The 14,630-nt window shown below is 40.8% G+C and overlaps 1 protein-coding gene and 1 long non-coding RNA gene across 2 annotated transcripts in view; one reads left to right on the top strand and one right to left on the bottom strand.

The window, feature by feature from the left end:
* LOC140466789 (uncharacterized) overlaps positions 1 to 4,073 on the top strand; it is a 20,601-nt gene extending 16,528 nt beyond the window's left edge. Inside the window, exons 3-4 of the long non-coding RNA XR_011955278.1 lie at positions 1,132 to 1,248; positions 3,364 to 4,073. This is a non-coding gene — a long non-coding RNA (uncharacterized lncRNA). The remainder of the gene's footprint in view (positions 1 to 1,131; positions 1,249 to 3,363) is intronic.
* The window catches only part of LOC140466788 (lamina-associated polypeptide 2, isoforms beta/delta/epsilon/gamma-like), a 24,089-nt gene extending 9,459 nt beyond the window's left edge, over positions 1 to 14,630 (bottom strand). Inside the window, exons 1-3 of the mRNA XM_072562427.1 lie at positions 14,328 to 14,630; positions 4,067 to 4,193; positions 332 to 451 (exon numbers count right to left, since the gene is read on the bottom strand). Coding sequence (XP_072418528.1) covers positions 332 to 451; positions 4,067 to 4,193; positions 14,328 to 14,573 — 493 coding nt within the window. The 5' untranslated portion in view covers positions 14,574 to 14,630. The remainder of the gene's footprint in view (positions 1 to 331; positions 452 to 4,066; positions 4,194 to 14,327) is intronic.

Below are 14,630 nucleotides of genomic sequence, written 5' to 3'. Positions count from 1 at the left end.
TTTCGATAATTACAAACTCAGGAGGATACAGAATTGGAGAGATGGGTTTTAAGAGTAAAACAGCGGATGTTGAAGATCTGTGCAGAGAAAGCAAAGATAATGTTTAGAGTCCAGTGAGTTCTGAAGGATCGGAACATTTACTTTGCTTTCTCTCCACAACTGCTGCCAGACCTGCTGAATTTCTCCAACAATTTGTCTTTGCTTCAGGATTTAAAGACAATTGTTGTTTTGTGATGGATACCAAAAGTAGCTGCAAAAGTTCATACAGCATCTTCTTTTATTTAAACTGGCAGCTACAAAAGACAATTGTGAATAAGCTGGGTTTACTCACCTTCCTCCGTGTCACTGTACTGATCAGAATCTGTGCTCCCATTTGGTTGATTTTCCTCAATTACTGAGCCCTGGTCCATCAGCTGTTCCAGCTTTTTCTCATAAACCTTTCTTGTGGTGGCTGCACAACATCAGTAAGGGAGAGAATTAGGATGTTACTCATATTATCTGCAGCTTTCTGATTCAATACCTCAAATAAGTACAATAAAGCATGCTAACAGAAGTAAAACATCCGACACAAAAAGGTATTGTTTTGTACAAGTGATCAGCATATTTGGAAGAAACAGCACCTATAAGGATATAGAACAGCGTTTCAGCTAGGAAACAGGGTTAAGGGGAAGAGTAACTGTATGCCAATTAGAGCTCTTTTTCTCTTTAGTCAGATTACTAGACTTTAACATCTCCATATCAGGTATACTTCACACCGTGAACACCTGCAACTCCTTAATATGTTCTTAAAAAAATACAACCACTGGTTGTGTGCACTACCCCCATATTCACTAGTATTGGTCGGCAGCAGACTGCTTTGGATTGAATAATGAAAATAGACAGACTCTAACCTCACACCTTTAATGCATTGTCTGAGCTGCGATGTCACCTTAATAAAACCTAAGTTGTCTCGAGAGTATGATCTGAAAGAAGTTCTAAGATTTATATATTAATGAACTGAAACCTGCAACCCATTCTAAAAGATGAAAGACTTAACAGCAATCTAGTTTTATTCAACATATCGTATCAGTTGCATGCATGACACTGTGATCTTTTGCTATAAATTCTGTGCATTATGATCCTGCTCCACAGCTATCTGATGAAGGAGCCGGACTCCAAAAGCTAAGTACTTCCAAATAAACCTGCTGGACCATAACCTGGTGTTGCGATTTTTAATTTTCACACAAGGAGGCAGTGACTGGAGATGAGGTATGTCCATAAGATCTAGGATAAGAAACAGGCCATTCAGTCCATCAAGTCTGAATGCTAAATTCTACTAATAATATGGTCATTGTTTTCTAGGGGATCTTTGACTTTGGCATTATTTATCGAAACCTGCACATCACCAAATCCAAAACAGCCTGATCTCTGGTAGGATCCACAAGATGGTGGCACCATCAGGCTAAGTAGTGTTTGGACTGAGCCCCTCCACTCCAGACCAGCTGTCTCATTGTCCTGACATTGCAGGGAGTCTGGAGTGGTGTTGGCTACAGTGATAGGGGAGCTTCGTAGGTTTAATACGTGGACTCCTGAAATGGCAGCAGGGCATCAACTGCAGCAATGGTGCAGTAGGTACTTCTGACTGCAGTAGGCTTGGAATGTGGATTCTTTTCAGTGATAGGTCATTGACCGCGGTGGTGCCGGTGCCCAGAGTGGGGGCTGCAGTAGGCTGGGAGTGGGAACCAAGTCCTGGAGCCGTTTTGAGGACCCCAGCTGAACTCTAAGTACTTTTTTATTCTTTTGTACCTCAAAATGGCACCAGATTGGGGTGACAGAACAATTTTCACTATCTCCCTAGGTATATGTGATCATAAATCATTCTTTCATTCATTCAACAAACATTTCTAGAAAACTGTTCTCAATACACTGAATTCTTCCACATAGCTTCCTCTGCCAATCCAGCTATTCCAATTTACATGAAGATTCAAGTCACCCATAAGTAATGTATTGCTTTTCTTACATGGTGTCATTTTCTACAAATTTTTAGAATTGGAATTATGTTTATTGTCACATGTGTTCACATGAGTACAGTGAAAAGTTTAAAGTTTACAAAGTTGCCACTTATGGTACCTAGGAACAGATTCTTAGGAATAAGTTAGAAAGATAAAGAAATGAAAAGTTCAGCATTACAGACCTTTGTGCCATTTTAGGTACAAAAAGGTAAGTAGGTATAAAATTTATTCTCAGTCCTACTAAACAACTACTGTTTGGAAACCTATAGACTATTCCTATAAAAGTATTCTAATACTATTTCTCCTAAAGGAAACAGGCTGTTTCCATCAGGTTGCTTTTAACCATCTCCTTTAGCTAGATTCCAAGAGTGGCAGCCAGGTTGTTACTATGTAGAATTAAACAATCTGATTTTATGCCAACAATAAAGCATTTCCAGCTTTCCCGATTAGCAATCAAATTTCAGCATTCAAATTCAGCACCACCTGAAGATTACAAAACGTATTTCTAAAGGAATTGTTACTAGTTTTTCAGACTGAAGTACGAACACAATGCCACCGTGAAACAAGACAATCCATATCCAGCATTCTGCAAATGCTTGCAAATATGTGGGGCTACCAGTCATCAGAAACTAAAAGAGGGAACATTTTCCATTATTCTCAATGCATGGGAGGGGTGGAATGCAGGTTTGTGCAGGTCATGCTCCTATAATGTATGATTCGTTAACATAAATTTGCTGTAATGTGATCAATGAATTGGGGACACTTTTTAAAGCACAAATTTTTAAAATGTGTATTGGCTGTAATGTGATTACATCGCCAACACTTTAAGCATGATTTCTAGAAATGCAATTTTTCTATAATGCAGGGTTACACAAGAACACGACCATTGCATTATGGAAGAACTACTTGTATAGGAATGAATGGGATGGAACTGATATGATGAGGACAAAAGAAATAGACTGGTAATTACATGGGAGGTTAGGGTAGAATGAGGATTCTGAAAAGTACTATTGCAATAAAGATATTAATTTTACCACAATGTTTCATGATTCCTGTTTGGTAGCTACACAGTGTTTACATGCAGGGGTGAATCCCACACGTAAGTAGATCTGAACTTGGTACGCAGGAAGTTACTTTACAACTTCTTTGCTGAAAGTGACAAATGCTTTCCAAAAACAAAAGGACAGGACACACTGTGGTAAGTATGAAGAATGGAAGAAAAAAAAAAGAGATTGATGAAGAACTATGACTATTCAGAACCATTCAGTCTCAGGTCTCGGTTCTGAACAGTCACATCAGACTCAAAATGTTTCTGTCTCCTCAGATTCTGCCAGATCTAGAGTTTCTCCAGTATTCTCTGTTTTTGTTTCAGGTTTCCACAATATTGTGCTTTTATATGAAGACTGAAGATCCTGACTGAGAGGAAAAAAAAGTAGTCCTATAGCAGGAGTGGCATGTTCAAATTGATCCTACTCAGAGCCACTTAAAGGCTGTAACCAAAACTATTTTGGTAGAAAGTGACCTCTGTGATTGCAACCATGATATCAGTGGAATGGCATGTAAAAACGCTTTTATAATCAAAGGGAACCTCACAGGTTGCATTCAACATCTGTACATGCAATTTCCAATAGGAAATATGTACATTAACTATCAACGGAAGACACAACTCATGAACTGATGAATGATATACTCATACAAGTGGAAATCTGGAGTCTGAGTTATGAACACAGGCTGCTCACACCGATGGGAAGGTGCCTGAATGATATTATTAGATGGTGATATTGATAATCAAGAAAATTATGGGAAGAAATTTCAAGAAATGTAAGAAAATAAGCTGCTGGAGAAAGGTGATGGGAACATGAATTCAAATTGTTCAGTTTTACATCATGAAATGACTTCTGGTTGTAACAGAAGTGAAAGCGCTGGAAGAACTTGAAAAAACTGGATGGTGCAACGAACAACTGTCTGATTGAAGAATTATATTTAATTGATAGCTTTCTCATCTTTAACCCCTTAGTAAATAAAGATGGGCCTTTCACTGCATAGTAGCAGTGTAATTCGATATTAATACTCACCCACAATAGGACCTGCAGAAAATCCATATTTTATAAGTTGTTCTTTTAAATCTTCATCCGACAAATCAGACACCTCGATGAACTCTTTCTCTTCCACAGTGGTTTTATCTGTCTTTTTTGTGGATTTCTGTATAAGAAAGAAACTATTAAATAAAACACTGACATACATGGAAATATTCAGGTCAAGCATTTTTAAAATTTCTGTGGTAGTTGAACGCTTTGCTTCCCCACTCCCCCTCAACCCTTTTGATCAGAATGGTACAGAATTAAACTACAGCACCCGAAGATCGCAGAGAAAAACTCCACTACTGTCCCTGTGATAATGCATCTGACAGCACAATATAAGCTACAATTTGGAGATGCTGGTGTTGGACTGGGGTGGACACTGGATTATAGTCCAACAGATTTATCTGAAGAAGGAATGGGGACTCAGAGCTTGTGGTTTCAAATAAACCTGTTGGACTACAACCTACTGTCGTGTGATTTTTGTCCTTGGCACAATATAAAGTTTTGTTGTCAGATAACTTTGTTGACAAGAACAGTCATAGATTCACAGTCCACAAAGACAGCTGTATGCCTTACCATTTCTACGATGCCTCTATGAAATACATAACATCAGTTGTATCACACTTTGATCTTTTCCTATAAATTTGGTGTCCTGTGATCCTGCCCCAATAGCTACCTCTCGAAGGAACAGTGCTCCGAAAGCTTGTACTTTCAAATAAACCCATTATACTATAATCTGGGGTTGTGTGACTTTTAACTTTGCCCTCCCCATTCCAACACTGTTCTTGCCCCATAGCTTCATAGTTGTTTCTTCTTTCTGATGGAAACAAATTAATCTGCTTCCACCAACCTCAGACAGTGCACCCTGAATCACAACAACTCAATGTTTTAAAAATATTTCTCTTCTCCCCATTGGGTATTTTGTCAATTAACTTAAATCTCCATCCTGCGAGAATGAGCCTCCAGTCCACAAAAACAACTTCTCTTTATGTATTCTATCAGAATCCTTTAAATACACCTTCGCATTGAGAGCAACAACAGTCCATGTAACTGAAGTCTTTCAACAATTCTAAAATTCTTGTATCCCTTTTCTGCATTCTTCCAAGGCTTTATAGTCTTCCTAAAGCACGGTGACCAGAATTGAATTTAGCAATTTAGCTAAGGGAAAAGTTTAACATAACATCTATCCTTTTAGCACTTTTTTTTAGAATAAGACTTTAAGGTGTGTTCTTTAGACATTAATATTTCAGGTATAGTTCATTCTTGAAATCCAAAACCTACGCTTAACTGTTCTCACCACAGATCACAACTAACCTGCTGTGTATCACAGAATCTTTGTGGCGCAGACGAGGCAATTGGCCCATTGTTCCTACACTGACTCGGTAGCACCAATCTGATGTTTCCCATACCCTTGCACAACATTTTTATCTAAATAATTATCCAATACTCTCAATGGAACTTGCCCCCATCAGAGTTCCATACCCTAAAACCTTACTCAATGAAAGATTTTTCGTCACTTCACCTTTGCTTCATTTGCAATCACTTTTATAGTATACCCTGGTTTTTCTTCACATCATATAAATCTTTCACCTTTTACTCTACTCCTAACATCATTTGTCACAGAGACTCAAATCTAAAGAAATTATCCCCCACCTCAGCCCTTTAGGGTTCTACTTAACTGCCTCCTTTCAGGTTCTCTCCTGTGGCATGTGGAGACAGTTTGATGAGTCCTATCCAAATCTGTCAATATGAACTTCTTCACAAAGCTGAGAGCCTTATCTTTCTCACATAATCTGCAGATTTCTAACTAAAGTCTCAGAGTCAGGGGTGGGTCATTTAAGACAGACATGAGGGAGAATCTGGAGTTCTTTACCTTGCAGCGTTGAGGCTGGATCATTCAGCATACTCAAGGCTGAGATAGACAAATTTTTAATCTAAGGGAATCAGGGATTATGGGGAAAAGGCTAGAAAGTGAATTTGAGGATTATTAGATTAGCTGTGATCTCATTAAATGATGGAGTCTGCTCTATGGGTCAAATGGCCTATTTCTGATCCTTTGTCTTAAATGTTTCACAAACTTAATCCTTCTGAGTGGACTTGTTTTCTGAATTGCCTCGAGAAAGAAATTAAACATGTTTTTCTACTCCACCTTGATGACCTTTTTTTTCAAATGCTCAAGCTTAGATTCTTCTGAATGGAAAACAAAGTCAAAGGCCTCACATATGTTCACTATCTGTCAAACTCTAAATATCTTTCCATTAACATCATAGGGGTTTGCAGTCTTATGGTGTGATAAAAAGGCGGATTGAAGCACTGTTCTGAAAGAATGTCTGACCTTTGTTTTCAGAGGAAGGGGTGGACATGGGTACAGTTACAATGCTTAAAAGACATTTGGATAAGTACATGAATAAGAAATGTTTGGAGGAATATGGGCCAAGGGCAGGCAGGTGGATTAGTTTAGTTTGGAATTATGGTTGGGATGGACTAGTTTCTATGCTGTATGACTATGACTCTATTCCTGTGGAGTTTTAAAGGATCTTAAAAAATTATGCCCTCTTGTTCATCTTACAAGTAGGAACAGTTTCACCCCATCTACATATCCACCCCCTTCATGATTTTGAAAGCCTCTATCAGTTCTTCTCCAAGGAGAACAGTCCCAACTTCTTCAATCAATCCTCAATGAAATGCATCACTAGAACCATTTTGCAACCAGTTCTGCACTCTCTCCGATGCTGTGTAATATCTGTGCTGTGTAACTCTCTCTGTAATATGGCCCCCAAAACTGTGCATAATATTCTAGCTAAAGTTTAATAAGTCCAGCATCATTTCCTTGCTCCTGTACTTGATGTCACAATTATTAAAGCTGAGAACACTATGCTTTTGCTCTTTGCTCTTGCACCCCCAACAGAATTGTAACCCAGTAGCTCCTGTCTTTCCTGTTTTATTTTCAGCTTTATATATTTTGCAACATTATTTTCCTTAAGTCATCTTCCAGAAATTTGTTGGTATACACAGACAAGCCTCTGCTTCTACATTCCCTGCAAAATTGGACCATTTAATTCAGATTAAACCAACTTGATTGAATATTTCGAAGAGGGAACCAGATGTAGATGAGGATAATGCATTTGATGTATTCAGCATGGACTTCAGCAAAATCTTTGACAAGGTCTCACACTAGAGACTGATAACAAAGGTAGGTGCCCATGGGATTCAAGGAAATTTGGCCAATCGATACAGAATTAGCTGAGCGGTAGGAAGTGGAAGGTGATGGTCCAAGGGCACATTTTTTTGACTGAAAGGCTGTGTCCAATAGAGTTCCATAGGGATCAATGTTGTGGATCTTGCTGTTGCGGTACATATAAATAACTTAGAATTGAATGTAGGAGGGTTGATCAGTACATTTATGGATTAAACACAAAATTAGTGAGGCAGTTAAATAGTGAGGAGGATAGTCTTAGATTACAGGATGTAGATGGGCTGATCAGTGGGAAATGGAATTCAGTCTGGATAAGTGTGATGTGATGTACTTGGGTAAGATAAACTAGGCAAGGGAATACACGTTGAACAGTAGGACCGTGCAAAAGAGTATGTAGGCCCACTGGTCCCTGAAATTAACAGGACAGGGAGATAAAGTGGCTCAGAAGGCAGATGGGATACTTGCCTTTAGTAGGTGAAGGATAGGTGATGCTGGAACAGTGTAACATGGCACAGTGGTAGTGTCCCTACCTCTAAACTGGACCACCCAGATGGCCTCCTTCTTCAAGGACCGCAATATCCCCCCAGACGTAGTCGACGATGCCCTCCACCACATCTCTTCCACTTCCCGCTCCTCCGCCCTTGAGCCCTCCCCTCCAACCGCCACCAGGACAGAACCCCACTGGTCCTCACCTACCACCCCACCAACCTCCATGTCCAACATATCATCTGCTGTCATTTCCGCCACCTCCAAACTGACCCCACCACCAGCGACATATTTCCCTACCCTCCTCTCCGGTATCAGCGTTCTGAAAAGACCACTCCCTCCGTGACTCCCTCGTCAGGTCCACACCCCCCACCAACCCAACCTCCACTCCCGGCACCTTCCCCTGCAACCGCAAGAAATGCAAAACTTGCGCCCACACCTCCCCCCTTACTTCCCTCCAAGGCCCCAAGGGATCCTTCCATATCCGCCACAAATTCACCTGCACCTCCACACACATCTCTATTGCATCCGCTGCACCCAATGTGGCTTCCTCTATATTGGGGAGACAGGCCGCCTACTTGTGGAACGTTTCAGAGAACACCTCTGGGACACCCAGACCAACCAACCCAACCACCCCGTAGCCCAACACTTCAACTCCCCCTCCCACTCCACCAAGGACATGCAGGTCCTTGGACTCCTCCATTGCCAGACCATGGCAACACGACGGTTGGAGGAAGAGACCTCATCTTCCACCTGGGAACCCTCCAACCACAAGGGATGAACTCAGATTTCTCCAGTTTCCTCATTTCCCCTCCTCCCACCTTGTCTCAGTCAAATCCCTCAAACTCATCACTGCCTTCCTAACCTGCAATCTTCTTCCCGACCTCTCCGCCCCCACCCCCACTCCGGCCTATTACCCTCACCTTGACCTCCCTCCACCTATCGCATTCCCAACGCCCCTCCAAGTCCCTCCTCCCTACCTTTTATCTTAGCCTGCTGGACACACTTTCCTCATTCCTGAAGGGCTTATGCCCGAAATGTCGATTCTCCTGTTCCTTGGATACTGCCTGACCTGCTGTGCTTTTCCAGCAACACATTTTCATCCCTACCTCTAAGCCAGGATGCTTGGGTTAAAGTTTCACCTGCTTCACTGGTGTTTCAAAGCATTCCTGAACAGGTTGATTAAAAATATCTAAAACATTACTTACGCCACAGCGAGAGTATTGCTTACAGTTGTGGAATCCCCATTATAGGGGGATGTGATTACACTGGACAGAGTGCACAGGAGAGTTACCAGGATGGAGAGTTTCAGTTACGAAGAAAAATTGGATTGACTGGGGTTGTTTTCCTTAGATGACTGAAGGGGGAGGGGGCATAATTGACAACCCATCAATATCTCTCTGCAGCTTGTGTCATCCGGATAGCTCACATTTGCACCCAGCAAATCATCAAAAAACTTACATTATCCTGTTTTTTTTCATCAAAGTCATTAAAATAGATTGTAAGTACATTAAGCCCCAGCACAGATCCTTTGAAAACTCCACACTCTGACAATCTGAAAATGTCCCATTTATCTCCCACTTTCTGTTGCTTAACCAATTCTCTAATTACATCTTTCCCAACCCAGGAATCCTCATCTAATAAGTTAATTTTTCATATGCCATCTTATGAAGAGCCAATTGGAAATCCAAGTACACTACAACTACTGGTTCCTTGTTATCTACCCTACTATTCTATCCTCAAAAATAAAATTCAAAATTTGTCAAACAGGATTGCTCTCTGTAAAAAGATGTTGACTTAGAAATGTGGATTATAATTAGATCAAGTAAATTAAGAATTCATCAATAATTGATTCCAGCACTTTCCCTGTGAGTCAAGCTAACGGACTTGTAGTTCCACTTATTCTCTCTCTTCTTTCTTGAATAGCAATGTTACATTTGTTAACTTCCAATCTGCTAGGACTTCTCTAGAATAAGAAAATTTTCCAAATTCATACTCTGAGTACGCACTTTCTCTTTTAGAATGAGGTTGTAGATCATCAGGTTCTAGGTATTTATCGAATTTCAGTCCTTTGAGTTACTTTTTTGAACTGCTTTTATTAATCACCTTAAATTTCGCTCTTGTTAGTGCTGAGGCAAAACTTGATTTTACTGTTGCTGGGTCAAAATCCTGGAATTCCCTCCCCCAGGGCATTGTGGGGCTACCTACAGTTCATGGACTGCAACAGTTCAAGAAGTCAGCTCATCACCAACTTCACAAGGCCAACTAAGGACAGACAAGAAATGTTTGCAAGCCAGTATCTTGTGAGTGAATGAAAATAGTTAATTTAGCTTTGAATTTTAATCTCCTCCAAATCTTTTTCCTATTTCACCTTCAGTAGGCAATAAAGATGAAACAGGTATTAAAATGTAATTCTTTATTGCTAAACATTCTAGTCTACCTCTTTGATAAATAGTGTTTCGACCCAGATTTTGCTGTCATACCTTACAATTTGAGTCAAGAGAAACGAACGAGTAGCTGAATAATTCATAAGGTGACTAGAATACTCAGAAGATGGTAGAAGGGATAAATACAGCTGTTTATGGCCAAGGATAATTAATAATTAGAAGCCTTTGAATATTTCCCTGCTCCTGGACTTGGAGTTATGCATTTATTGCAAAGAACAGGAAATTACTGAAAGACAATTGGCAAATTCCAATTTTTGATCTACAAACAGGAAAGATAGTGTGTTGACTTTCACTGGCAATTTATATTTTTTTTATTCAAAGCAGTTTCAAGGCAAAATATCCTTGCAATGAATTTGTTAGGAATAGTTATCAATGCAGTTTGAAGGCAATTTAGTGAAATCAACAACTGTAAAATTTTCAGCAAGTCACAACAGAACCTCAAAATAGGAAGTAATATTACAATGTCAGCTGCGTTATGACAACATCTGGTCTTGGGAAACAGTTCATCACATGCAGCTTTTTACCAGAGAATTCTGCCAGAGACTCAGTGGAGTATATCCAACAATAGTCCAGCATGCCCCTGGAAATAGTTACAGTTTGCATCTCAATTGACCATATTTCCAAATGTGGTCCAGCTAAAAAAAAAGTAGGAAAGTAAAATTGAATTTGATGTTCAGCTTTGATCTAACAGAATAATGGAAAAGACTTGCATGACTTACCTCTGCTCCCATTTCTTAGCTATTGAAAATCTCAGAACTTCAGCATACTATTCATCAGCTCTATCAGTTGGTTACAGCTACTAGATTCAAAGTTTACCATTAACAAACGAGATAAACAGTGAAACTGGGATTACAGTGTAATAACAACATCTTTTAAGAACTGGCTTTATCTCAGTGTTAGTCAATAGAAATTTACACAGAGGTGTGAATAAGGAAAGGTTTTAGAAATGGGCACTGATTTTAATGGATGCCTTACAAAGACATAACACAGTAAGTGTACTTCACGTGCACTGGAAACTGTCATAACCAGTTTAAAAGAAAAAGAAAACTGGACGTCATAACACAAGAAGAAAAAAAAGAGAGGGTCTGCAGATGTGCACCTGTCAGGGTCAACTATATCGCAGGTATATGGACAAAGTCCAGCTGTTAGTGAAAGTGACTCAATGACAAAATCTATTGACTGGGTAGTGAGAGATCCCAAATATCAAGTTTGAATTATGAAGAGTACGAGATAGAAGACTGGCTAACTAATTGAAGAAAGAATTGGGGTAAAGGGGAAATTTTCATATTGCAACCTGTAATTATTGAAGTGCCAAGAGATTGGTGCTGGGACCACAATCATTTACACATCTCAGTCAGTATACTGTCACTATAAACAGTCTCACAATGAGCCTGACCTCATTTACACCCTCTCCAGTCAGTATATCAACATATGATAATGACTTAGATGACAGAGTGAACCTACTAGTTGCCACTTTGCGAATGAGACAAAAACAGATGAGGAGGGGTGAGGATAACACAGTGTTGTAGAGGGATATAGACAGGTTAGGTGAGTGGGCAAAAAATTCCGCAGAAGGAATACAACATGGCAAATATGGATGGTAGGAAGAAGAGCTGAATATTATTTAAATAGGGAAAGACTGCAGAAACCTGCAGAACGGGGGACTAGTTGGGTGGAAGTGCGTCTAAATATATGAATCAGATCAAGCCAGCATCCAGTTCAGAGAATATTAAAGAGGGAAAATGGATTTTGGCGTTTATTACAAAGGAAAGAAAGTATAAAAATTTGGAAGTCTTCCAAAAACTTTACAAGTTAGTGGTCAGACCACAGAGACTAATAAAGGTAAACAGCATGGAAACAGACCCTTCGGCTCAAAACCTTTTCTATCCATGTACCCACTCAAATGTCTTTTAAATGTTGTAATTGTACCCATCTCTACCACCTCTGGAACTTGTTCCACTTACTCGCCACCTTCTCTGTGAAAATGTTGCCCCTCAGGTCTCCTTTAAATCTTTCACAAACTTATGCCCTGTAATTTTGGACTTCCCTATTCACCTTATCTAAGCCCCTTAGCCTCCTACACTCCAGGGGAAAAAGTGCCAGTCTATCCTTACAACTCCAAGAAGAATTTTGAGTCCCTTATCCTTAGATATACAGACAGTGGAAACAGTCCAAATAAAGTTCATTAGGTTGGACCTAGGCATGCAGACAGTTTCTTATGAGGAGAGGGCGAGCAGGCTGGGCTCATGCTCATTGGGGTTTAGAAGAATGAGGAGATACCTTTTTGAAACATAAAAGATTTTTAGGGGGCTTGACAGGGTAGATACAGAAGAGTTGTTTCCCCACGTGGGACAGCCTATAATCAGAGGGCATAATCTCGGTACCAGAGGTCAGCTATTTGAGACAAAAACAGGTAAGGTTATTTTTCCCTCAAAAGGGAACTCAACCTGTGAATTCGTCACAGCAGAAAGCTGCAGAATCATTAATATTCAAAGCAGACAGATTTTTATTCAGTGAGGGAATCAAGGGTAAAGAGGAAAAGGACAAGAGAGTGGAGTTCAGAATTATGAGATCAGCCACGATTGCTCAAAACAGTGGAGTAAGCTCAATCAGTCGATTGGTATTCTTCTATTCCTACCTCTTACAGTCTTATGAAGATGACGCAATTGTTAAATTATGTAGGACATCATGACTGCTTATAACGAAATGTGGCTTACCTTTTGAAGTATCAACTATTTAAAGCAAAATCCATCCTTTAATTTGAAATATTCTTCACCTGTTAATGTTTAAATTCTGTCAATTTTAGTCAGTGTACTCCCATAATAGTTGCTTAGCAGTTTTCCTTCTGTTGGTTTTCTTTCTTTTAATAAGTTATCCTTCTACACAGAAATCATAACTAAAAGGACTTGAACACAAGGACATCATTATAACTCTATGAAGGCCAGAAGCCAATAAAGAGGAGCACAAAGATGATGGATGATCAGGACACAGTGAGAGTGTGGTATGGATATGTGGTATGGATATGGGAATGAAACAATTGAAAGACATGCTCTGGAACAGCAAGAAATATGGACGGAATCAGGAGAGGACCTAACTAGTTGAACAAAATAGTGGAGTGGCATCCAATAACATCGGGGTGTCAGGCTAATTGATAGTCACATTAGACCTTTCAGGGCAGCAGTTCAGCAAACAGATAATTGACCTGGATGACCACAGTCCCAATCTGAGCATTTCCTAATGTTTCACTTGTGGAACAAATGGCCACATTTCCTTTGGCTGTCCTCAAAAGCTGCCAAGTATTGTCCACGTTTTCCATGAACGGGTAAACTCTGGGATTTCACCACTCGGGTCATTTATTGGGTCACGGTCAGTGATATTTGCAATGTGTCCCATTGAGAAGTGGGGATGGACTATCATAGGTTTGTGGGCTACTGAACAGCAGAACTGAAATAGCAAAGTAAAAGGCTCAGCTGAACGTGCACGAAAAAAAAAGCAAAGTACTAAAGACGCTAGAATTACGGAACAAAGAAGCTGGAGTAACTCAGCCGGTCTGGCAGCATTTGGGGAGAGAGAAACTGAGTTAACATTGACTTCTTTAGAACAGGATTCAGAACTTCTGACAATCGTTCCATCACATGCACCAGCTGGTTTTAAAAGTTTCTACCCTACTGTTGTTAGAATACTGAATGGACTCTCAAATTCTTAGCATTCGCCTGTACCTGTGGTTTCGCCACTGTTTACCTATTATTCACTTATCTACGCTACTTAACTCTGATCTGCCTGTATTGTATTACTCACAACACAAAGCTTTTCACTGCGCCTCGGTACACGTGACAATAAATTCAAATAAAAGATCAGTTCTGAACCGGGCACCAAACGCTAACATGATTTCTTTCCTCCGATGCGGAGTTTCTCCAGCACTTTGTTTATATTTTGGAGTCCAGCCTCTGGAGAACTTCCTTTTTTTTTGTTTTCACACATGAACGGGAGTTGATTAAATTGGCGCCACTTTCTGATTCTGATGAAGGATTCCCCAACACTAAGCGGGAACTCGGGGGAAACGGTTGCCCCATGAACCGAGCCGAGCCGAGCCGAGCCAAGCCTCCCCGCTCGGTGCCTTCCTCACCCTGCCCGCTCTGCCCCGGCCTCGGGCCCCCGCCGCCGCCGCCGCCCCCACTCCGGTATCCGCCTCCTCATCGCTGGAGAAGTCCGCGCCGCGCCCGCTGTTCCGCGCCGTCAGGTGCCGCAGGTAAAGCTGCACATAGACATCTTTGCGCTGGTCCCCGAGCGGCAGCTGCACGCTGTGGGCGATCAGCTCGCTCTTCAGCCGCTCCTTGGTCAGCACCGACGGGTCCTGCAGATACTCGGGCATCGCGGCTCAGGCTCCCGCTAGGCCTCGGAACTCCCGCTTCGTCACCCGCCAACAACA

This window comes from Chiloscyllium punctatum, chromosome 44, assembly GCF_047496795.1.
Source record: "Chiloscyllium punctatum isolate Juve2018m chromosome 44, sChiPun1.3, whole genome shotgun sequence".
NCBI classification, from domain to species: domain Eukaryota; kingdom Metazoa; phylum Chordata; class Chondrichthyes; order Orectolobiformes; family Hemiscylliidae; genus Chiloscyllium; species Chiloscyllium punctatum.
Note: the sequence above shows the minus strand (reverse complement) of the source record. Positions and strands in the feature narration are given on the sequence as shown.